General features: G+C 38.9%; 2 protein-coding genes across 11 annotated transcripts; both read right to left on the bottom strand.

Annotated features, from left to right (window-relative positions):
* Positions 1-123: 123 nt before the first annotated feature.
* Positions 124-14,791, bottom strand: LOC120310966 (centromere-associated protein E-like). 8 transcript variants are annotated; one of them, XM_039349979.1, is made up of 12 exons: positions 13,614-14,791; positions 13,290-13,408; positions 11,060-11,194; positions 9,863-9,980; positions 8,890-8,940; positions 7,257-7,334; positions 5,959-6,015; positions 4,643-4,702; positions 3,341-3,405; positions 2,692-2,773; positions 1,393-1,451; positions 124-617 (listed from the first exon to the last, which is right to left on the bottom strand). In XM_039349979.1, the coding sequence occupies exons 2-12, from the start codon at positions 13,337-13,339 to the stop codon at positions 428-430; spliced, it is 945 nt and encodes a 314-aa protein (XP_039205913.1). In that variant the 5' UTR covers positions 13,340-13,408; positions 13,614-14,791; the 3' UTR covers positions 124-427. The 8 variants fall into 8 exon arrangements, with proteins under 8 accessions (XP_039205913.1, XP_039205914.1, XP_039205912.1 ...); XM_039349980.1 differs by having other exon boundaries at positions 13,799-14,791; XM_039349978.1 differs by having other exon boundaries at positions 13,290-14,791.
* A 126-nt stretch (positions 14,792-14,917) lies between these two features.
* LOC120310965 (Krueppel-like factor 1) lies at positions 14,918-21,299 on the bottom strand. 3 transcript variants are annotated; one of them, XM_039349977.1, is made up of 4 exons: positions 21,280-21,299; positions 19,782-19,889; positions 16,366-17,236; positions 14,918-16,047 (listed from the first exon to the last, which is right to left on the bottom strand). In XM_039349977.1, exons 2-4 carry the CDS (start codon positions 19,866-19,868, stop codon positions 15,872-15,874), a joined length of 1,134 nt encoding a protein of 377 aa, XP_039205911.1. In that variant the 5' UTR covers positions 19,869-19,889; positions 21,280-21,299; the 3' UTR covers positions 14,918-15,871. The 3 variants fall into 3 exon arrangements, with proteins under 3 accessions (XP_039205911.1, XP_039205910.1, XP_039205908.1); XM_039349976.1 differs by lacking the exon at positions 21,280-21,299 and adding an exon at positions 20,038-20,091; XM_039349974.1 differs by lacking the exon at positions 21,280-21,299 and adding an exon at positions 20,057-20,085.
* Between the last annotated feature and the right edge of the window lie 305 nt (positions 21,300-21,604).

Raw genomic sequence — 21,604 nt, 5'->3', positions numbered from 1 at the left:
AAGATTAAATCTTAAATAACAACAACAATATCCATCGGTGTTGACAAATTTGCCATCAGTCAATTGCAAAAGGCTGCTTTATTTGGAATAGCTTTCATCCTGTGATGATATCTGTAACACCATCAAACATCCACATCTGCCTATCCTACGTCCTTGGAAAGGATTCAATAGGTAGACAAAAATGCCAAACCCAGTCTGAATATCTGGCTGACTGCAATGAATCATAATAATAAAGTTGTGATTCCAAATTGAGAGCAGATAATTTAGTCTGGCTATTGTAAATAAAAAACAACAACCACATAAAGGAAAGTTGCACAGTAAACAACAGATATGGTTCCTATTTCAGGTAAACAGAGAAGTTTGTGGCGATTGTTATTCAATTTTATTAAAGGTCATTAATGATATGTGTGTAAGTGCCTTCAGGAAGCTAAAGGGGAAACAACCTCTTGGACTCGATGTAGAGCAGGGGTGTTGAGTGCCGCTGCAAACATGGCTGCCTGGAGTACCTGCCATGAAAGAAATGGAGAGGCAGAGCTAACAGCAGGATCAGAAACAGGACTTTGGCCAAGGCCCACAACATCCTCCAGGCAGCCTGGGGAGTTGGACGTAGGAAAGATCTGCACAAAAAGGGGAAAGAACAATATGTAAACAAAGGCACAAGAAGAGGATCAAATACAGCTGATGGTTCCTAGTGGAACAATGAAAAGGTGGATTTATTTTTTCTTCATTTTTTTTAACATTGATTTAATATTGGAATAATGCTATGAGGGAGCCATCTCTTTTTTTTAACCAATGAAATTGAAGAGTCATCACTTCTTCTAAATTATAGCCAATGGAGAGAAAAAAATGGTAAAGCTGCAATGTCTTGTTTTTTTAATCAGTTCAGTAGGAATTTTAAAAGGGGAGGGGATTACCAATCAGAATAACAGGCCACAACCAGAGCCAAAGCAGTGGGAGGAGCTGAAATCTAGAATGGGATTTCTTTATTTCCATCTGGTTTATTCATGGGAGATTAACAGCTTAAAGCTGCAATACAAAAAATGCCTAACAGTATTGGGATGGGGGGACAAAGTTTAGATTAATTAATATTCAAACACATTAAATTAAGCTGTATACATCATGTAATTCAGCTTTCAGTCTTCTACTAATCTGGTTAAAGCTCATTGTGTGAATACAGTCAATGCCCTTTCCTTTCTTTCCATCCCCCCACCTCCAACTCTTCTGCTTTTTGTCTACCTATTTTACAGTACCTGCATGTTTATTTATTTAGACTTCTTTGCCTGCCAACTTGCCAAGATGACTCTATACAGTTTACAGCTGTACAATTAAAATATTGTATAAAATGTTAAAGTGTTAATAAATCATTTCTCCAATAGTCCATCAGTCACTTACATGGATGAGCAGTATTCCTTAGAAGTAATTCTGTATAGTTCCAGATGTGGAAGTCTCTTCTGAGAGAATAGGAAAAATAAAATGTGAGTTACAAGAGTTCCACCAAGCACACTGTTAAGAATCCTATGCTCTCTTCCAAAAGCAGTCCTCAATTTATAACCATTTGTTTAACCACACTTCAAAGTTACGACTGCCACAGAAAAAGTGACACTCTGTCCTTAGAATGACAATTGTCTCCTCACTCCCACAGTTACAGAAATGCAATTTGAGCATTGGGCTACTGCTAGCATTTACATTTGTTGTAGAGTCTTGTGGTCACATGATCATGATTTGCAACTTCCCCAGCAGGCTTCTGACAAGCAGAGTCAATTGGAGAAGCTGGATTCGCTTAATGACTGCATGTTTCACTTAATGATCACGATTCAAAAACTGTTGTAAAATCAGGTACAGTCACATGGCGACTACATCGCTTGCCATCCCAATTATGGTCATAGGTTGAGGACTACCTGTAGTGGAGTGCAAAAAGGAGTATTCTTTGACAGTTTCCTTCCCCGTTAAGAAGCAAGAATAAACGGGGAAAAAGTGGCAAAGATGGAGGCCCTCCAAAGACAAGGATTTGCAGCTGTCCTGGGCTGGCTCTACAGCTGGGTGATCAAGTACAATTGCCAATCTTGTTGATACAGAATGGGACAACTCACCATGGTTAACTCGCTACAGGCCAACTCGCCATAGGACAATTCAACAATTCAATTTAATTATTTAAAATAATTAAAACAAATATTTTAATTTTTTGTCATTCACATTTCATTTTGCCCTTCTTTTTGCATCCTTTCTTTAATGATTCTGTTCCACCATTTCTTCAATATTAATGTAACTCTTGTCCCATGGTGAGTTATCCCGCAGCAAGTTGGCCATGGTGAATTGGTCATGGCAAGTTGTCCTAGACCCTCGTGGACGAGTATTAATTTGCAGCTCTGCTCCAACATACTTAAAATGATTGCAAACCCTATTTATAGAGGACATGTCAGAATTTCAGGGTTCCTGTTAATACAGATTCTTGCTTTATCCCATTGCCTCTTCACTCTTGAAATTGTGTTCAAGTGCCATCTTTTTTTCTTTAAAAAAAAGGAAGATGGCAGTGTTAGAGCCTCTTTCATAGTGACTATTCAGAGGGAAATAGCAAAGTATCTCAAGGCAGGGAACTAGTTGGAGAGGCCCTGGCCAAATCATCCAGAGTTTTGTATTTGGAAGAGGGTGGCATTAAGGACAATTGCAACCACCCAATCACATACTTCATACCATCTGGTCGCACACTTGTTCCTCCCAAAGAAAGCCTCCTGCCAAGGTCACCATTTCTCCAGAAAGTGCATCTTTCTGCAAACTAAAATAGAACACAGTAGTAAAAAGGCAGGCTATGTTTTCTGTGTGTATAACTGAAGCCTAGCAGAACAGGAGAGAATACAACTTGGACAGAATATCTTGGGACTTGCAACTCTGTAACTTATTCTTGCTTTACCCAACTTGCCTTCTGGGTCTTTTAAGCTGCAGATTAAACTAATTTTGAAGTCTCCAAAAATATCTCGTCTCTTATACATGTACGCGTGCGCGCACACGCGCACACACACACAAGCACACAATGTTTCTTGCAAATAAATGCAATTCCACTGTCAAATGTAGCAAACTCCAATAGTAATTCCAATCCAGGATGTTTTCAATGAGAACATGTGCTAAATTTTTATTTATTTCCAGCCTATGTACATTCCCAAGACCTATTTGTTGAGATACCCTCAAATGGATATTATTGCTATTCCTATTTTACAGATGAGGAACTGAGTCCAAGAAATTGTGACCATACTCCTTTTGGCCAAGATTTGGTCTAAGTCTTTGATGCTCAGCTCATTAACTGATCATCATAGCCAACTAAGAGGATTGATTAGGTCATCCTTACAGTGCTATTTCCTGTTGAACTTCCACCACATTGTCTTCCAAGAAGGTGATACTTCGGTGCAGTTCCTTCATTGATTTAGAAAGAAAATAACACTGCTTTAGTCTTTCATATTTTTCTTTATCTTAATTTTTTACACTAATTCAGTTAAGCTTCAGACTCTCCTGAAAGCCCTGAGATGGCAGGATATGGGAAGAGAGATTAATTTGAAGATCGCTAATCCTTAATAGTTTATATTGGATTGCTTTATATGCCATCTGATTCTAACTGAAGATAATCTAAACCTGAAATCAAAACTAGAAGAGGATTTTTCTAGGAATTTGGCAGACACAATTTTCATCATAATCTTCAACTTTTATCTGTTATTTCAGCACTTAGATTGCTGTGGCAATTACAGGTAATCCTAAACTTATGGTCTCAGTTGGGACCAGGATTGCTGTCATAATTGCTGTGGTCATAAAGCAAGATGTCACATCACCACAACAACATATGATAGCAATCCCAGCACTCCCCACTGAGTCATTAAACAGGAATTGCGGGTATTTAAGCAACTACCCACTCCAACTCAAGCCATTCCAGGCTTGGTCCCTCCAAGCCCTGAGCCTCTGTAAGGTAAGGAACAGGCTCCAACTCCCAACACAACTGTTCCCTCCCCCCATGTCTGTATTTTGGCCAACCTGCACTCTGCCTTCTGGGGTGGCACAAGTAGCCCCAGCATTGTGTGACTCTGGAGCTGCTAGCCCTGTCCTGGGAAGCCTCAGTTACCAGAGTCTGTCCCAGCACGCATTTGGTTGCCCAGCTGCCTGCTCTTCCAGTTCCCTGCACCAACCTTTCACTTTTTGCACCCAGCCACCACAGCTGAAGCAGAAGCACTTTGCTGCCTTTGCTATTTCCTTTTCAGACCTTTGGCCTGTTACCCCATGTGCCCCAGCTTCTCTGGTTTCCTAAACGTGGCTCCCAAGCCTGCCTTAATAGCACTAAGCCACAGCCTCTATGAAGCCCCAAGCAAGCTTTTGTTCACCCAGTTGTCTTCTCTGCCAGTTCCCCGCACCAACCATCTACCTTTTACACCCAGCCAAAGCAGAAGCGCCTATCTTTGCTGTCTTTTTTTTTTTTTTTGTACCAAGCTTCTCCAGTGTACATTTTCTAGGTCTGTGTCTTCTTTTAGAAAGCAGTGCAGTGCCCCGTTTGTTTCAGTGCTGATTCGCTTTTACTTTGTGATTCCCTTTGATCATGCATAGATTCTGTTGGCTTCATATATGTGACATCTCTGTTGCAGGCAACAAAGCCTAAAGGGAGTCCTACCTGGCTCTTCAGAGACAGCCCCTGGATTACAGTGCTCAGTTTCTCAATATGCTGCTGTTTCTAAAATGCCAAAAATCAGAAGACTTTTATTCTATTTCTATGTAGAAAAAAAAGAGAGCTGTCAACCTTGCATACTTTGAGGGAATGAACCTGGAGGTGCTTCTATGCTAAAAACTCATAATATTAATATATAATTACTCTTCTAGAAGCTGTAGGAAGAATTGCAATTGCTTTGTAAACAGGCTTGCTGTATTATACTTATTTAATGTTAATATATTATCAAAATATTAAAATACCTAGCTAACTACTAACCAGTTTGCTAAAATATAAATGACTGAAAAATATAGGTTTTGAAATCATAGTAACATATTTATGTTCTATTATTCTTTTATCAAAGTGGTACTTTGGGAATCATAGAATCTTTGAGTTGGAAGGGACTTTAGAAACTATATAGTCTGGCCCTCTGCCCAGTACAAGTTCCTCTAGAAATGCCACTGACACTATCCAGTCTTTGCTTAACAACATCTGGTAAAAAAACCTCAACCACACCATGGTAGCTTGTTCCATACAGTGAGGAGGTTGATCAGATATTAGGCGGACAAAGGCTCTTTGTCCAGGCTTTCTTGGGTTTGAAGGAGAGTGCATAATGAAAAGTGAACAGAGGGGAGGAAGGTATTATATTTTTTCTTTCATAATTCTAGAATTCCGAATGATCTGGTAAGCCTGAATGTTGAAGATGGAGAGGAAATCAGAACATGCAGTGATAGTTTCGACTGCTTTGAATGAATTTGAGACAACTTCATAGGGCCTGGGTGGTACTAGCAATTAGTTGTAATGGCTGTATAGTGTATAAATATGGGGTGCAGTAGGCCACTTAGTACCTGTTTCTAGGGAAAAGCAGTAGAAGAAGCTATTGCATTAATATTTGGGTTCCCAGAAGCATCAGGCTGGGCTTTGTGGGAAATTAACATTATATACTATCATTGTCTCCAATTCTTATATTCAATATTTCCACAAGGCTAGTTTTATTATGAATAAATGGACCTTTTAGTCTTAGAAGCTGCTCCTAAGCAATGACATATCTCTCAAATTAAAGTAAGGATCCAGGAAGTAGCAGCTGAGAGACGATTGAACAATAGCCCTGCCTGCTGAATAACATATATAGGTTGTGAACTTTGACAAAAGTGACTATTATAAAATAGAGAGCTGAAAAATAATCAATCCCCGCCTTGACTCACATTTCTCAGCCAAAGACCCATGATTAGCTTGCTGTCAAAAACAAAGGAGCTTTGAAACCAGAAATATATTTGATTTACCTGCCTGATCCTCTCATACTTTGTCTGCCACTTAGCTTCCCATTCGAACAAGTGCCTCTGTGTTGGTGGGAAAAAATTATAATAATATAGTTGCAACAACTTGCAGTCTTCAAATGCAAAGACACAGCCACAGCTATGAGCTGTCCCCTAAGATCTTGAATATCTTAGATTATTTCTGTCCCAAAGGTGGGACACAATTGTGGAGCTCCAGTTTCAATACAGTAGTTCTCTTTTGTCTTCAACAAGTAAGTAAGCTGGTGAGAAACTATATTCTCAGAACAGCAAGAATGCGTTCAAATACTTCACACATGAAATCTTGGAGAGATTTTTTTTCTTACCGGTAGTAGCAATAATTGCCCTTCTAAACACTGCTCTTTGCAAAGCAAAAATGTTCCACCTCAACAACACACTTTAGGCCATGCCATAATGTATTCTGCCTCAGTGCTTCACCCTACTTCTTAAAGTACTGAGGTGCAAATCTCTTCTTGATTGACAGCTCATATCAAAAGAAATGCCCAGGGACTACATTCTTAGAGAGCAGCAAAACAGGGCAGCCTCTCCAGTGCATAAAAGCAGAGGCTATTCACTTTGCAGTTTTGCCTCATAGCTTCATCAGAAAGAAGTGTCCTTTTAACTTTATATATTCCTAATAGGGACATATTCCATTATGATACTTTGGGGAACAGAAGGGAACCAACTAGGGCACAAAACCTCTGCTCCATGCTCAAAAAAAGCTCATTCCTTTCTCCCCGCCCATGAGGAGACATACAGAGATCTCCTATCTCCATTCAGATTTTTCCCACTTCCTGGTAAAGAACAGAGGAGGAATTAGCAGACCTCCCATTTCCCATGCTTTTCACTGCCCAACAGCTACAGCATCTAGTTGTAGGGAATATGACAGCAGTAGAGCACTATTAGTTTAATAACCTGCTTCATATGAAAATCCTCCCACCATAAATCTTACCTTGTCTTAATAAATCTGACAGCTGTAGCATGTGGCATGAAAAACAAATACATAAGTGTATAACTCCTCCTGTCTGTACAAAGTGGATCTTTTCTTGTGAAAGAGAAGGGACAGTTACTCAAAGAATCAGAACTATATTTAGTAAATAAGTGTGTGTGTGTGCATGCGCGCGCATGGGCTTGTGTGTGCATAAAATAAGTACACAAGATAACAAATCAATGCTTAGGATTTCTATTACTCTACTACCAAATTCTGTGATCATTTTACATTAGTTGTATTGATTTCCTAGTCTAGTAGGTCTATATAACAAATATATAAGGTATGGGAAAGTTACCTTCAGTTCATTGCCTTCTGATCTAAGTTCCTTCTGAACATCTTTGTTGTACTGCTCATCCAGCTGTTGCTTGAAGACCTGTATGTTATGATTGCAAAAAGAATCCAAAGTTTTCATAGCTGGGAAGAAGGCAGTGCTGTTATATGGGCTCACAGATAGATGGTTAGGAAGCAGGATAGTGGTTTCTTATTTGATCTTGCACACTTTTCCACATCATCTGCCCTCTCAGAGATGAGCCAAGAACAGATTCTCCTAAACCAGGGGTCTTTGAACTTGGTCCTTTTATGGCATGCTGGCTGAGGAATTCTGGGAGTTGAAGTCCACAAGTCATAAAAAGGCCAAGTTTGAAGATCCTGTCCTAGACTAACATGTCTTTTGTATCTGCTGAGGCTCTCACATTCTGAAAAATTAGCAAATGTAGTATCTTGTATCAAAGACAATTCTTAGTTCAGATGCCTGCTCCCCCATTTGTTTCAGAAAAGGGTCCCTCTAAACCAGAGCTGGCCAATCTGTGTCCAACTTAATATGGTTTGGGAGAATGAGAATAGCAGCGGAAGGAAAGAGATTTTCTAGATTTCTGAAATCAGCAAAGATCCTGAATCCTACGTAAGATAGGAAATTTAACCATATCTTTATAAATCTACCCTCTGTAGCTGATTATTTAGTCAGATTACTGCATTAGTTTTTTTGGTCTGAATTTTCAGACTCATTTGAATTAAATTTGAAGCAAGATTAGATTTATGGTGTCATACAGTTCCTATATGTGCAATCTCCATTATGTAATCACATCTTTGACCTGTGAAGAATTATGAAATGATGCTAGATAAGCAGCATATATCCAAAGATGTTTGGCTAAGTACAGTTCTGATATATTATCATGAGTTGGTATCTTTCTATTGACTTATTGAGTCTTGCTACATGCTGGAAATTGCCATCCAAGTAAATATTATTCCAAATTCAGAGTTTGCATTGCTGACTTATTCTCACCATTCTCACCAGGTTATAATTGGTTTCTTATTTAGCAGCTGGTGTTTTGCATTGATTTCTAAGGTTCTACCCATTCCCCCCTTCCCACCAAAAGGGGAAGCACTTCATTTATTTTTCCTGGCTTCCCATCCCTGCTTTTCCACCATTTCTATATATACCGTACTATCACTGCTACGTGGCAGCAACTAATCAAATTTAGCAGATCTTCAAATGTCATGCAGGGACAAATCTAGTTAATAATTGGATGGGAGACTAAGACTCTGAGTTGGGAAATTGGGAATCTTTTTTTTTTGAAGGAGGCAATAAGAAACCACTTCCATGAAACTGCTACAAAAGTTACATGGGTTTATCCCATAGGGTCACCAGGAGTCAAGTGGCAGGTACAATGCCCAATTTCCATTTCAGGTTGCAAATTAAGTGCTGCATATTCAAATATTGGTTAATGGAATTTGGCATATCTATGACATCAATTTATTTCATTTAGTATGGCACTGGTTTTTTTGCAAGTTTATGTTTTAAGACTTATTGTACTTGGAGCACAAAGTGATAACCTTAAGCCAAAGTTAATCACTTTATTTTATAGTCAATTGAAGTTAAGAATAAGAGCAGCAATCTTCTTGAACTCTGCCCTATCTCAAGTACTCACCTTTTTTTCCAGTTCTTTAACTATCTCAGCCATTTTCTGATTTTCCTTTTCCTGCAATTTAGCAAACAAATGGAACAGTCTAAGCCCTGCTACTCAGATTTTTTTGAACAATTTTAGTGTTGTATTGTTTTTCTTATCAGCACTATTAACATTTAGAAATTATACTGTGTAGCACCTTAGAATATTCAGCATGCTTTATGCAATTTGTGTAAAGCCAGTATTGTTATCTTGAAGACATGGGGACTACAGCTAAGATTGCTATTAATGAATTCAAACTTTTATTAAACTTAGCACTATTTTCTTGATCTGAATGGCCTTAATCTGAAATTCTCCAAAAAGGTAGAGTTTTTAAAAGAATCCAATCCCTATTGCATTTCGCACAGCAAACATACCAAAGGCAAGTTTCGGATTCTCATCAGCAGGCAAGTTTCAGATTCTCATCAGCAAGATGGCATGGCCAATGAGAAAGGAGTATCAAAACTCTTGTCCAAAATGTTTAGAAAGCACCAGAATGCCTATTTTTAAAGACACTTTTTATTTCTTCAAAATGTTACATATCAGATAGGATAATGAAAAACCACATACTGGAATGGATATTTCTCTAGACGTAATCAATTTATTCCAAGGTATTTAAAAAACGTTGTTTTAGAATGCCTAAATTTGAAGGAGAAAATGTATTATTGGTCATCAGAAATGAAGACTAAAAACAGAACATTGAAACAGCAATTACAAAAATTACAAACAAACAAACAACCTTTATTGGTTCCTGTTAATCTACAGAGCCATTCTAACACCAACTTCTTTCTCCCAGATTACAAATTGGCCAAAGTTTCTAGAACACCATGTCACATAACCAATTCTCTTATCTCCACCCTGAGGCATAAACACAATAGTATAAGGAAGGAAGGAGGGGAAGCTGAGGACCATGGGGAGAGAATGCAGAGCTCTTAAATTGGTCCCCTGAGGGGCTCACTTGTTTGTGGATATGCAGCTGGCGTTGACGACTTCGGTTCTGATACTCCTGCAGAACTTCCTGGATTTCTTCCAGCTCCTCTTGCAATGCTCGAGTTTTCTTCTCCAGGGACTTAAAACTGCAAAGGAGAAAAGGGAAGGTATCCTCACCATCTCCTATGCCAAAATTTAATCCCAGAAGCACCCTACACTTGCCAGCACACTGAGCTGAGCCTTCCTACTTCCTATCAGCTAACCTTTGCAAATCCTTGCAGTATTCTTTGGTTAAATCACCATGAAGAAAAACCTCTACAAAAATGGCTTTAAATTTAGCCATAACAGAATAACAGAGTTGGAAGGGACCTTGGAGAACTTCTAATCTAGTCCAACCCCCTGCCCAAGCATGAAACCCTATACTATTCCAGATAAGTGGCTGTCCAGTCTCTTTTTGAAAGCTTCAAGTGATGGAGCACCTACAACTTCTGAAGGCAATTGTTCTGTTAGGAAATTTCTCCTTAGTTCTAGATGGCTTCTCTCCTTGATTAGTTTCCATCCATTGCTTTTTGTCTTGCCTTCTGGTGCTTTGGAAAATGGATTGAACCTCTCTTCTTTGTGGCAGCCCCTCAAGTATTGGAACACTGCTATCATGTCACCCCTAGTTTTTCTTTTCACTAGACTAGACAAATCCAGTTCCTACAACCATTCTTCAAATGTTTTAACCTCCATCCCCTAATCATCTTTGTCCCTCTTTTCTATACTCTTTCCAGAATCTTTACATCTTTTTTATAATGTGGTGAGCAAAACTGGATGCAGTATTCTAAGTGTGGTCTTACTAAGATTTTATAAAGCAGAACTAATATTTCACATGATCTTGATTCTATCCCTGTTAATACAACCTAGAATTGTGTTGGCTTTTTTGACTGTTGCCACACACTGCTAGCTCATATTTAAGTGATTGTCTACTAGGGTTCCAAGATCCTTCTCACAGTTGTACCTGTACCTATACCTGTACAATTGATTTTTCTTTCCTAAGTGTAAAACCTTACTTTTCTCTACATTGAACAAATTTCAATGTATTTCTGGTTTTTGACCAAATAGAAAAATGGGAGGCTGAATTCTGAATAAATAATTTTCATGGGACCCCATTTTCTCTCCAGCTTTTTGAGGGATCAGCAACTGTCAGGAAAAATTGGGAAGAATCCCCATGACAGCCTCTCACCTCTTAGTCTGCAGCAAGGCACAAAGCTGGGACTGATGTCTTAACAGTGCTTCATATTCCTTCTGCCAGACTTCACCGTGAGCAAGTTCTTCATGGATCCATTCCTGTAGCCAAGCATTCTCATCTTCAAAGTTCCTGAGTTTGTAGGGGAGAAAATTGATGAGGAGTGAATTTGAGGCATTCTGGTAAATCAGAGAGGTTGCAGAAGTGATACTTCCTGTCCAACTGATAAGTGTGAAAAGCAAGAACTAGATGTTCCTCCAAAATTGATGAAAAAACAAGAAGAAAATAAGAATTGCTGCCAAGAGGCCTCCAGCAATATTAAAGGAGCTGTAGGAATGTCTGGCAAGTAGTAGTTATGTACTATACAGGACAACAGTCTCCCATATTCTTCATATGTCTGGGCTATAGGGTAGGTAGGGTGACAAGATGGAAATCTTTTCTTACAAAGAAAGACATCCAAACCTGGCTCCATTTTGTAAAATCTATATCAAGTCTGACAAAAGCATGTGGGAAAATGTGTTATAGTCTGAGGAGAGCAAGGTTGAATTTTTTTGGCCATAACCTCAAAAAGTATGTTTGGTGCAACAGCATGCATCACCAAAAGTACACCATACTCACAGTGAAGCATGGTAGCACCATTATGCTTTGGGGCTTTTCTTCAGCTGGAACTGGGGCTTTAGTCAAGGTGGAAGGAATTATGAATATGCCAAATATCAATTTTGGCACAAAACTTTCAGGCCTCTATTAAAATGCTGAAGATGAAGAATTTCACCTTTCAATATGAAAGCATGCCTCCAAATCAATAAAAGCATGGCTTTACCAGAAGCTGATCAAAGTTTTGGAATGGCCCAGCTAAAGCTTAGACCTGAATCCAATTGAACATCTATGGGATGACCTGAAGAGGGCTGTGCACAGATGACCTCACAATCAGACAGATTTGTAGTACTTTTGCAAGGAAGAGGGGCAAAGATTCCCAAGGCAAGATGTGCCAGGCTGATAGGCTCCTACTCCAAAAGACTGGATACTGTCATAAAATCAAAAGGTGTTTCAATAAAGTATTATTTAAAGTTTGCATTATTGTAAGTTTTTTATTTTTATTTCCACCCCCCTAAATGTCTTGGACATTTTTTGTACTCTTCTCCTGACTAATGCATTCCAGCAACGAGATCCCTTTAATGCTTTGTAAACATAGCAGATCATGACTTTTGCTGTAAGAGGCAACTGAGTAACTGTATAGGGCTTGATCAGTCACTTTAATGGATGGCAGGTGTGCACTGACTACTATTTAACATCAGTTTGAATGTGATTCACATTCATATTTATAAGAGGGTGTGCACACTTGTGCAACCATGTTATTGTAAGATTCCCCCCCCCCATTTTAATTGAATTGTACAATTTACAGTATATGTTAAAAGAGGGAAAAAATTCTGAAGTGATTTATCTTGGTTTGATTTTTACATCTCAAAAAACTTGCATTTCAACAGAGGTATGTACTTTTTATATCCAGAGTTCTTCCTAAAGCTGGATTTGTTTCTTCTTTTCTTATACACTATGGGAATATTCCTTCTCATACTCATTTAAAATTATCGCCAATCTTTTCTGTGGCTGAAAATTCAAGGTTCTGTGTTTATCTAAGCGTTTATCTGTATATAAATTGGTAAATACATCCTGTCTGCTCATTCAGGGAAACAGCTGATTATATAATGTGAATCAAGTCTCCCTTCCCATATTTCTAACATGATGTGTAGTGGGAGAAAAGCTTCTTTGGCTAAATAGGGACTAAGTGGAAACAAAGAGATTGTTTTATTGCTATTTGTCCAGGAGCTGAAGGCAGTATACATAGGACATCTCCCATTTTGTCATGAGTAAAGTGAGTTGAAAGTACTGTTGGCTTATTTGGTCAGCCAACTCCATGGCTGAATGGGAACCCAAACCTGAACCTGGATCTCTCTAATCCCAGTCTAGAATGGTATCCATCAAACAAAACTGGGTCTAGGCCCTTCTATCTCTATGAAAAGCCCCAAATGGTTCCACTACTGGTGATGGTATTGCTATTCCTGTAAGAGACAAGTGTAAATATTGTATCTAGTTTTACCTTCATTACCTCCTATTCAGTATGCTAAAGATGTCTGTTTTCTGTAACATATTTCCCATGGCCTGACAGATCCCATTTCACAATTAGCTCTTTTTCATAATCAGGCTGCAAAGAAAAGCTGTTAAAACACACCCAGGACTTCTTTGCTTGAGTTTGCTGCTTTGACTCAGTGCCATATTCATGTCCACAATTCCTTAGTTGGGCAATTTCTTAAAGAAAATTAATACATTTGCAAGCATGAACTGGCGACCCTGAAAAAGAAAATATCAAGCTATTCACGCATTTATAAATATTGAACCACTTTATCAGATGACACCCCAAAATTGCTGTTTCTGTGATCCAGTGCATACATAAAAACATGTTACAAAAATAACATTTGGAAGAATTGGCTTGATATATGTCATATTTTTGTATGGCCAATTTACATGTTTGTGTGTGTGTGTGTGAAACTGATACCTGCCACTCAGGGACAGATTCATCAGGACATCAGTTAGTGACCACCAAGCCAATTAAATAGACCTTCTAAGAGTAGCTCCCTAAGCCAGTTGCCATCACATAGGAACATGTTGCTCGGCAACCAACTGCCAACCATTACCATTCTACCTTCCAAATGCATCTCAAACATAGGGCTAGTTCCTCACATGCTGTAATCCCAGAACCTGGGATTGTCCTGGCAATAGCTTTTTCATTGGCTCCTTGGAAAATTGCCTCCGTCTCACATCCAGCAGACCACGAGTGACACAATTTTAGATAATTTTTATTGCCTCAGTGAACTTTCCCCTTTTAGCCCAGCACTCTAAGGCAGGCAAAATCTCTTAGGCTTTTTCACCTATTATCTTGGGGAGACATCTGGAAACTGCAGCAACAACTTTGTGGCATTTCTTCCAGAACTGTAGGATAAGCAATTTCATATTGAAGTGAGCCCCAATGACATGCCAAGGGACTCTAGGAATTTATCTCCACCCCATCCAAAAACCCGGGGCCCACGTGTGTTAACACCACCAGACTTCTCTTTAAGGAGAAAGATACAGATTGGTTGAGCTCCCTCATGGTAGCCTGCATTCTCCCATTGCAAAAACAAATCCAGAGAGAAAAGAAGTGGCAGACTGCTTGCTAAAATGTCTGTTCTCCTATCTCACTGACCAGGGGTATCCTTTCTTGGGTCTTTCCAGGAGCGAGAATATTAATGCTCATAACCACTGAGGAGGGGAAGAAAGGCAAGACCAGCCAGTATTTGGAGGTGCCCAAAAGTAATCTTTCGGTGATTATTCTGTTGTTGAGGAAAAGCTGAAATATTGGCTCAGCTGCAGCTTCTTCAAAATCATAGGAAAACCTATTTCCTCAAAAAAAAAAAAAAAAAAGGCTGCAGCTTTTCTTTGATACAAAGAATAAGACCTGTGGCAGCTCAGAACAGCCAGTAATTTTTGTTTCTTCTCAAAATTCCAGGTTTACGGATGATTGTTAGTTATCTTGGAGCTACATCTAAGCACTCAGATAACAGCTGAGACCTTTCCCAAATGTCTCTTGCTTCTCATACTGTATCAGCTGAATAGGAAGAGCAACTATACATTGCTGGATTCACGTAATACAACAGGCAATCATTTATTATGCATGGTTTATTGAATAAACTATACATAATATACCAAGCCATGACCATGGAAGTCATACCTACTGGGTTGTATAATATTATGCCAGAAATATGCAATTCATATTTTGACTTAGCATTGTGAACCCACAATTAAAGTAACAGAACCAAACCATTTGACATTGGATGGTGGCCTTTTAATAATCGCAAGATGTAGACCTTTCAGCAAGTCTAATTTGCATAAAAAAATTACACTCTTCAGCACACAACTGTTAAAAAAGGAAAGTTGTGTTCTCCTTCACATCATGGTTGTTCAGTTCAAAAGATACAAAAGCATAATAAAAAAGGAATAATTTGATACATGCAGATGTGTCCATTTTTCACCAATAAAACTATGCCAGATACAATAAAGGAACTCCTTTGTTCCCTTATTTTTTAGCCCAGGAAAAAGGACTACTCCATCAGCTCCTTCAACATTTGATCCTAATAGAAGATCAAAATAAATCTCATTTCCAGGATCTGCCAGTGAGGGAAACTTCAATGCCTTCATTTTAATACTGATAGCTATAGACCCTAGCCCTTATTCCAATTTCATGTATTCAGAAAATATATCTAAGAATGCATTAGACTAATTGCGTTGGCTTCACTGCTGCCTCAGATCCCTTTCTCATATCTCTGGCATTAAACCAAAGTAAATCATACCTACAGGAATGTTTTAGGCTATGGAAAAAGTGATCTCTTCTTAATGCAAGATCAATGAAATATAAAAGGTTCTTCTATAGCCTAGATGACAATAGCTTTGTGGTCTTAGAAATAACTTGAATGCTATTTAGTAGGAAGAGAAGAAAAAGATACAAGAATGCCCAATTTAGGTTTCAAAATATGGGTATCATGTTTTTTTTAGTAGTGATAGAATAACACAGCTAAAACCCTTCAGTCTGGGAGTCCAACTAGGTAACTAGTCTCCATTACATTCTCTTGGCTAATACCCCAAGGGACAAAGGCAGGTGTGCCTTCTTTGTAGGAAATGGAAACATGCAGAGATACCTCCCTCACCCCACAATCACTATCCCACTGTGAGGTTTCCTTATGAGTTAGAATATCTATTGCAATCCAAAATGTTTATTTGTCACACGTGTCTCTTCAAATGTAGAGAGAGGTGATCTGAACGTGAGAAAGCACGTTGACAGAGGTGACACTTGAATGGACGCTGTCCTGTGTGTTTACGATAATGGCGAGTCAGCTCATCTGAACGGGCAAATTTCCAACCACATCCTTCCCAAGTGCAGTGATATGGCTTCTCTCCTGTAAAACAGATAGTACCACTATGTCCTTTTGCTATCATTGGACCCAAAGAGGGTCATTATTTTAAGTTACACAGTTAACATTCATACAGAATTTTGAGGAAATAAGCAGCCCCAAATTACAGGATCTCCCACTTCCTCCTACCCCAACACAGGGCAAGGGGGCCAACCACATAGTGCAACATCCAAACTTTAGATATTCAGCAGACACAGCAGAAGACTCAACAGACGAGCAATTGCTAAGATCCCAGAGCAGAGGATAAAATGCCCCAAGAGCCAACGTACAGCTACACACAGCCTCTATATCTTTTTTTCTTACCTGTATGTGTGCGAAGGTGAGCCTTGAGATGGGAGCTCTTGGTGTATGTCTTCCCACAACTGGGATGACTGCAGATATGACTAGCAGGCCGCTTGTGGGACCATTGTTTGTGTCCTTTCTTAGGCTTGGCTATGGCTTCTCTAGTAGGTGACGGTGGTTTCCTGAAACCAAGGAGTGGCAAAGCATGGAGAACAGAATCTGTCTGGTACATTTGAACTCGGGCTTGATATGGGTTATGGGAGAAAGGATGGTAACCATTCAGCAGACTGCAGTGTGGCAGCTGGGAAGCCACTGCAGCTGGTGGAAACTGATTGTAAGAAGCATGTTTGCCTAGCAAGTGAGGACTTGGCTGTACATAGGCTTCACAGGTTACATGATAATATTGCCCGAGAGATTTTTGTCTGGGCTCCCTGGGCTGTTGCCCTGCTGCAACAAGAGACACAGGATCTCCCTGGGCAAAGTGTGGCAATTGATTGTTGGAAAATACTAGACTCTTATTGGGCTCTATTATATCCTGGGAATAACTGGCTGGGATCGGGGCACAGTTCACAGAGTTCTCTTTTAGCAGGAACTGGACTTCCGAGCTTGAGGAACCAGGAACTTCTGCAACCTTGAGGCTTCCTGGGAGCTTTTTGCTGACTTCCTCCTCAACTGACACTGTCTGACAGACAGCAGACACTGAGGTCTGGTCCTCTTGGTCAACTCGAGAAAGACTGGCATTTTGCCCTGAGGTAGAAAAATTTTTTAGGAGAAAGTCAAGGTCCCAATAGGCTTCCTCATGCTCCTGCTTGACATGTTGGATCCCTTCAGGTTGGTTTGACTCCAAGAACTCCAGAGATGGAGTTTCGGGGCAGTCTTCTGTCTTCCACCACTAGAAAGCAAGTAAATAGCTCATGAAATAAATTGCATTCCAGGTATGAAATGCAGGTAGAAGCTGGTGGGAAGTAAGCAGATTCTTCATACATTGTAGTAAGTGCCTTTCACTAATTGAAAGACAGAAGCAGGTTACAAATGTTCTGATGGATGAGCTTCAGAAACCAGGGCATAGGCTGAAGCCTGCCATCAAGGTAGAGATAAGAAGCCCATTATCACAAGACTGCATAAGTTTCTGCCTTACAGTTGGGAGAGGCTGAATGTTAGTTATCTCACCGGGCCTTAGAAACAGGCAACAGAACCATTTACTACTCAAGAGACTTTTTTTCAGGCTGGTTCTTAGCATCCTATGGTTATTCTACTCTAGATTTTCAAGGACTGCAGATTAGAAGAGTAGAATATCCAGCATTTATTCTTTGAAGACCATCATATCATTGTAAGGATTGAGTAAATACAGTAGAATAAAACTATTTATGATCTGTATATTATTATAACAGGGTAATTAATACAGAAGCAGCAATTTATTTCATTTCTTCCCAAAATTGGATCCGACACCATAAATACAGTATCTCCACTGCTTATATTCAGGCTCTGACCTGCAACTATAAAATTATGAGATGCTAGAAAGGAGAAATTAAAAACATGAACTCTATGCTATAAATGCAGATAAGACTAGGAAAACTTAGTATTAAAAGCTAATTAACATTATAAAACTATTTTGTGAATAAAAACTCTTTACATACTAAATATGATGCCAAAGTAACATATATATAACTCTTATTAAGGTTATGATTGGTAAAATATAGAGGACTAAAAAAATCAAGCAAAGAACATTTAAATAAGAAGAAAACACTTACTGGGACCCTAAAACTTAAAATAGTACTACTAATAAATAGTGTTTATTATTAATATTAATAGTGTTAATAATATTAGTTTCCTGTGTGAAGCAATGGCAACTAAAAGACAATCTGCAACTCCTCTAGGGATTATTACAGTTCCTCTACAATAAGAAAAGCAAATCAAACTGTTCATAGAACCAGGGATACTGCTACCAGTATTAACAAGTAGAATTATAGGAGCAGAGTGCAAGAGGCTATAGGAAAAAAAATCCAACAAATTTGTGACGTGGAGTTTCGGGTTTCTCCAGGTCAGAGGGACAGATTCCCATCCTATTTTTTGAATTCCTTGTTTTCCTGTTCTGTTTTTAAAATAAGATCAGCCTGAAGATGAATACTGCACACCACATGCCACATTTTACTGGACCTGAATATATATTTATCACTCAACTATTATTTTGTAAGCATGTAATATTTTTCTTTATGGCTAAACTACATTTTTTAAAATTAATAGTATGGTTACTGTACAAAAACATAACCATATGTATACAATTTACAATATAGCATTTCAATTAAGATATAACATCTATAATACAATGGCTTCTGCTTGGAATTTGGCCATTTTAAACTACACAATGGCTATGTTTTTTTTCTTGTGACTTCTGCTTTCCTAGTGGAACAAGACCCCTTTTCCTCCCTACCACCAGTAGAACCTTAATCCTACCACAATTAAGAGTCAAAGGACAGGTGATAATTGTTTGCAATTTAGGCAGACAGTATAAATGTCTCTTCTTCTATACAGTTTGTTCCAGTCAAAAACATGGAGAAACTGACTTTAAAAATAAGCTATGATACATAATCAATGTAAGACTAATAAAGCTATGCATGCATTGCAAGCTAGCATGAAGTGTGAATTCAGCTCTTACAATTAGCTTGTGGTTTAGCCAGTGTGAGGCTTAAAAGCATAGCACTGTACTCAGTTTAAATCATGATTTAATTATGAATAAATGTGTCTTACAAACAATAAATACGGGCAATGAGAGAAGGGCCATTTTGTCCCTTTCACATTGGTTACAGGATTATATCAATAGCTGTGATAATCTCCAGCTCCAGAAGACTTCAGGGAAGTTCCTTCTGAGAAGCATTATATCCACTGATTCTACCCCACTGATTAGACTTTAGCTCTGACTAGTTGTGTGGGTCATTTACCAGGTCTGCACACATACATCTCTTAATTTAAGGTGAGAAAAACATCCTAAAACTACATGACATTATCTCTCCCAGACACACTTATAATCATGAAATATTTACCTAACATGCAAACTTTCTACACATTTTTGGACTGAAGCTTGAACAAGCACAAGCACTCCAAAATCACCAACTTCTATTTATTTAATTAGCATTATATCCTGCCTTCCTTTCAGAAGGAAAACCTGGTGCCCAAAACTTTCTGTTCGACTACTTTCTTTATAATGGGGTAAGACCAAGAATGTCTGCTACTCTTTCCACCATCTAGCTAGGGGAACTCCTAAAATACAAAGGTTTACAATACTTTGCCAGATCTGTTCTGGAAAGGAACCTTGATACTGTTAAGAAACAGCCGTGGTCCAACTGGGAGCCAATACTTATTAGCACCTTTCCTCCCTTTAGACATTTTTAATTCTTACCAGAGGCCACCTTGAGCCAGCATCCCCCACAACGTCTCACCTGGAAACTTTCAGATTGTATATCCTGGAAGTGGTTAAACCCTCCCAGGATACCAGCTGGGGGTAACACAGCCTCCACAAAAGCCATGGCTTATAAAAAGCTATATTCCTGAAAGAAAAGAAAAAAATAATAAGGTAGTATCACATCTCTCAAATCTTTGCTTACTTCTAGCTACACACTTCTTCTTAGGTATAAAAATTTGCTGTTACTCTCTCATAAAAACGTCACCCCTTCCTTTCCTTATTCAAGAGCAAACCTTTTACTTTAGGTGTTACCATCAATATTTTTCTTCTTTTAATTCTTTCCTTCGTTTGTCAGTTTGAACAAGACAGAAGACTAAATGAAGCTACCTAAACCAATCAAAAGAAGGGGGTGTGACTAGTGAAGGAACAAGCTGCAGCTGGATTAGGATTAAACATAATCAACTTGTTTGCAGCACATTTATTAGTTACTTTCTTTAAATAAGAGAGATAAGGATGAATTCACAGTTCAGTCAGTAATCACCTTTCATTTATTTATATTTTATATATATTTATATAAATTATATATATAATCATAGGTTATTTATATGAATTTAGTTTATTTAGAAAATAGAATTATTACCAATAAAATATTATTTTACCCCTTGAAAGGAATAATGTGGACCAAATAGTTCTAATCTGGACTGTTGTTGAAGTAAAAAAAATAGAGCAAACTATAATATATGTTATATGCATGTTACAAATATAAGAACTAAAGGAAGGCATATAATTTGCAATTTTCTAACACTTTCAACAACCGAGGTTATTAGTAAAAATATTTTTCATAGCTATTTTATTGAAAGGGGGAGAGAAGATTGTTTAGTATCTAAAAACTACAATTTAAAACCCACCAGCAGTCATATGTACCTACTCAGAAGTAATTTGTATTAAATTTAGTTGGATTATATTCCAATAAAGATTATATAATTGAATCTGAAAGCCCTTTAAGACTTTGTGCAATACATAATGCAATTTTTAAAATATACCTCTAAATACCTCACTAACTTCCACAGGCTCTAATTACAGAAAGTTGATAAATAAAATTATAGAGTTTTGGGATGTCTCTAAGAAAACTATCTGCAGATCTAACAGGCAGTGAATCACCAGTTTTACATATGCAAATTTAAAGTAGTCTGGCTTACTGAGTTTTGAAAGAATTTTTCTATACCCTCTAGCTCAGTGGTTCTCAACCTTTTTAATGCCGTGACCCCCAACTGGTCGTAAGTCGAGGACTACCCAACCGGTCGTAAGTCGAGGACTTTCCCTGCCCGGGAGTACCGCACATGCATGGTGCCGCCCCCTGTGCCAGCCGAGGCGTAGCTGGCAAACGGCACAGACGGAGCAGGCCGACCACCGGCTGGGCCACCAGCTGGCCCAGCCCAAGGGAGGTAAGGCACCCGCCGGGCCCCACGCGTACCAGCAACCCTCACAATGCCCACCGGCCTCCCACCTCCCACTCCTGGCCCTCTTTTACTTACACTTTTAGTAGTTGCTCAGCAGGGAGGGGTGGAAGCTTCCAGACAGCTCGCCTTCGCTGCAGACAACTTGCAGCACCGTTTGCAGAATGGGACTTTTGGCGGGCTCAGCAGGGCAGAGACAGCCTGGACAATTCCTATTGGCTTTTGAAAGCCAATAGAATTAGACTCTATTCAAGAGAGTCTATTCTATTGGCTTTCAAAAGCCAATAGAATAAAAGGGAGTAGCACAGCTAAGGAAAAGGGGGAAAAAATGGCAGATTGCGTTGTTTAGTGACCCCCGTGAAATGGTTGTTCGACCCCAAATGGGGTCGCGACCCACAGGTTG

This window comes from Crotalus tigris, unplaced genomic scaffold, assembly GCF_016545835.1.
Source record: "Crotalus tigris isolate CLP2741 ecotype Arizona unplaced genomic scaffold, ASM1654583v1 scf7180000018305.80059, whole genome shotgun sequence".
NCBI classification, from domain to species: Eukaryota; Metazoa; Chordata; class Lepidosauria; order Squamata; family Viperidae; genus Crotalus; species Crotalus tigris.
The sequence above is the reverse complement of the archived record's forward strand: the minus strand, read 5'-3'. Positions and strand labels throughout refer to the sequence as shown.

Excerpts from the sequence above, each read along its gene's own strand:
- LOC120310966 (XM_039349978.1), bottom strand. The coding sequence starts at position 13,339 with ATGAATATGGCACTGAGTCAAAGCAGCAAACTCAAGCAAAGAAGTCCT. Across the intron at positions 8,941-9,862 it reads AGCTGCATATCCACAAACAA|GAAAAGGAAAATCAGAAAAT; the intron begins GTGAGCCCCTCA and ends GCTAAATTGCAG. Across the intron at positions 1,452-2,691 it reads AACAAGTGTGCGACCAGATG|AAGAGACTTCCACATCTGGA; the intron begins GTATGAAGTATG and ends CTATTCTCTCAG.
- LOC120310965 (XM_039349977.1), bottom strand. The coding sequence starts at position 19,868 with ATGGCTTTTGTGGAGGCTGTGTTACCCCCAGCTGGTATCCTGGGAGGG. Across the intron at positions 17,237-19,781 it reads TACAATCTGAAAGTTTCCAG|TGGTGGAAGACAGAAGACTG; the intron begins GTGAGACGTTGT and ends CTTGCTTTCTAG. Across the intron at positions 16,048-16,365 it reads TCACCTTCGCACACATACAG|GAGAGAAGCCATATCACTGC; the intron begins GTAAGAAAAAAA and ends TCTGTTTTACAG.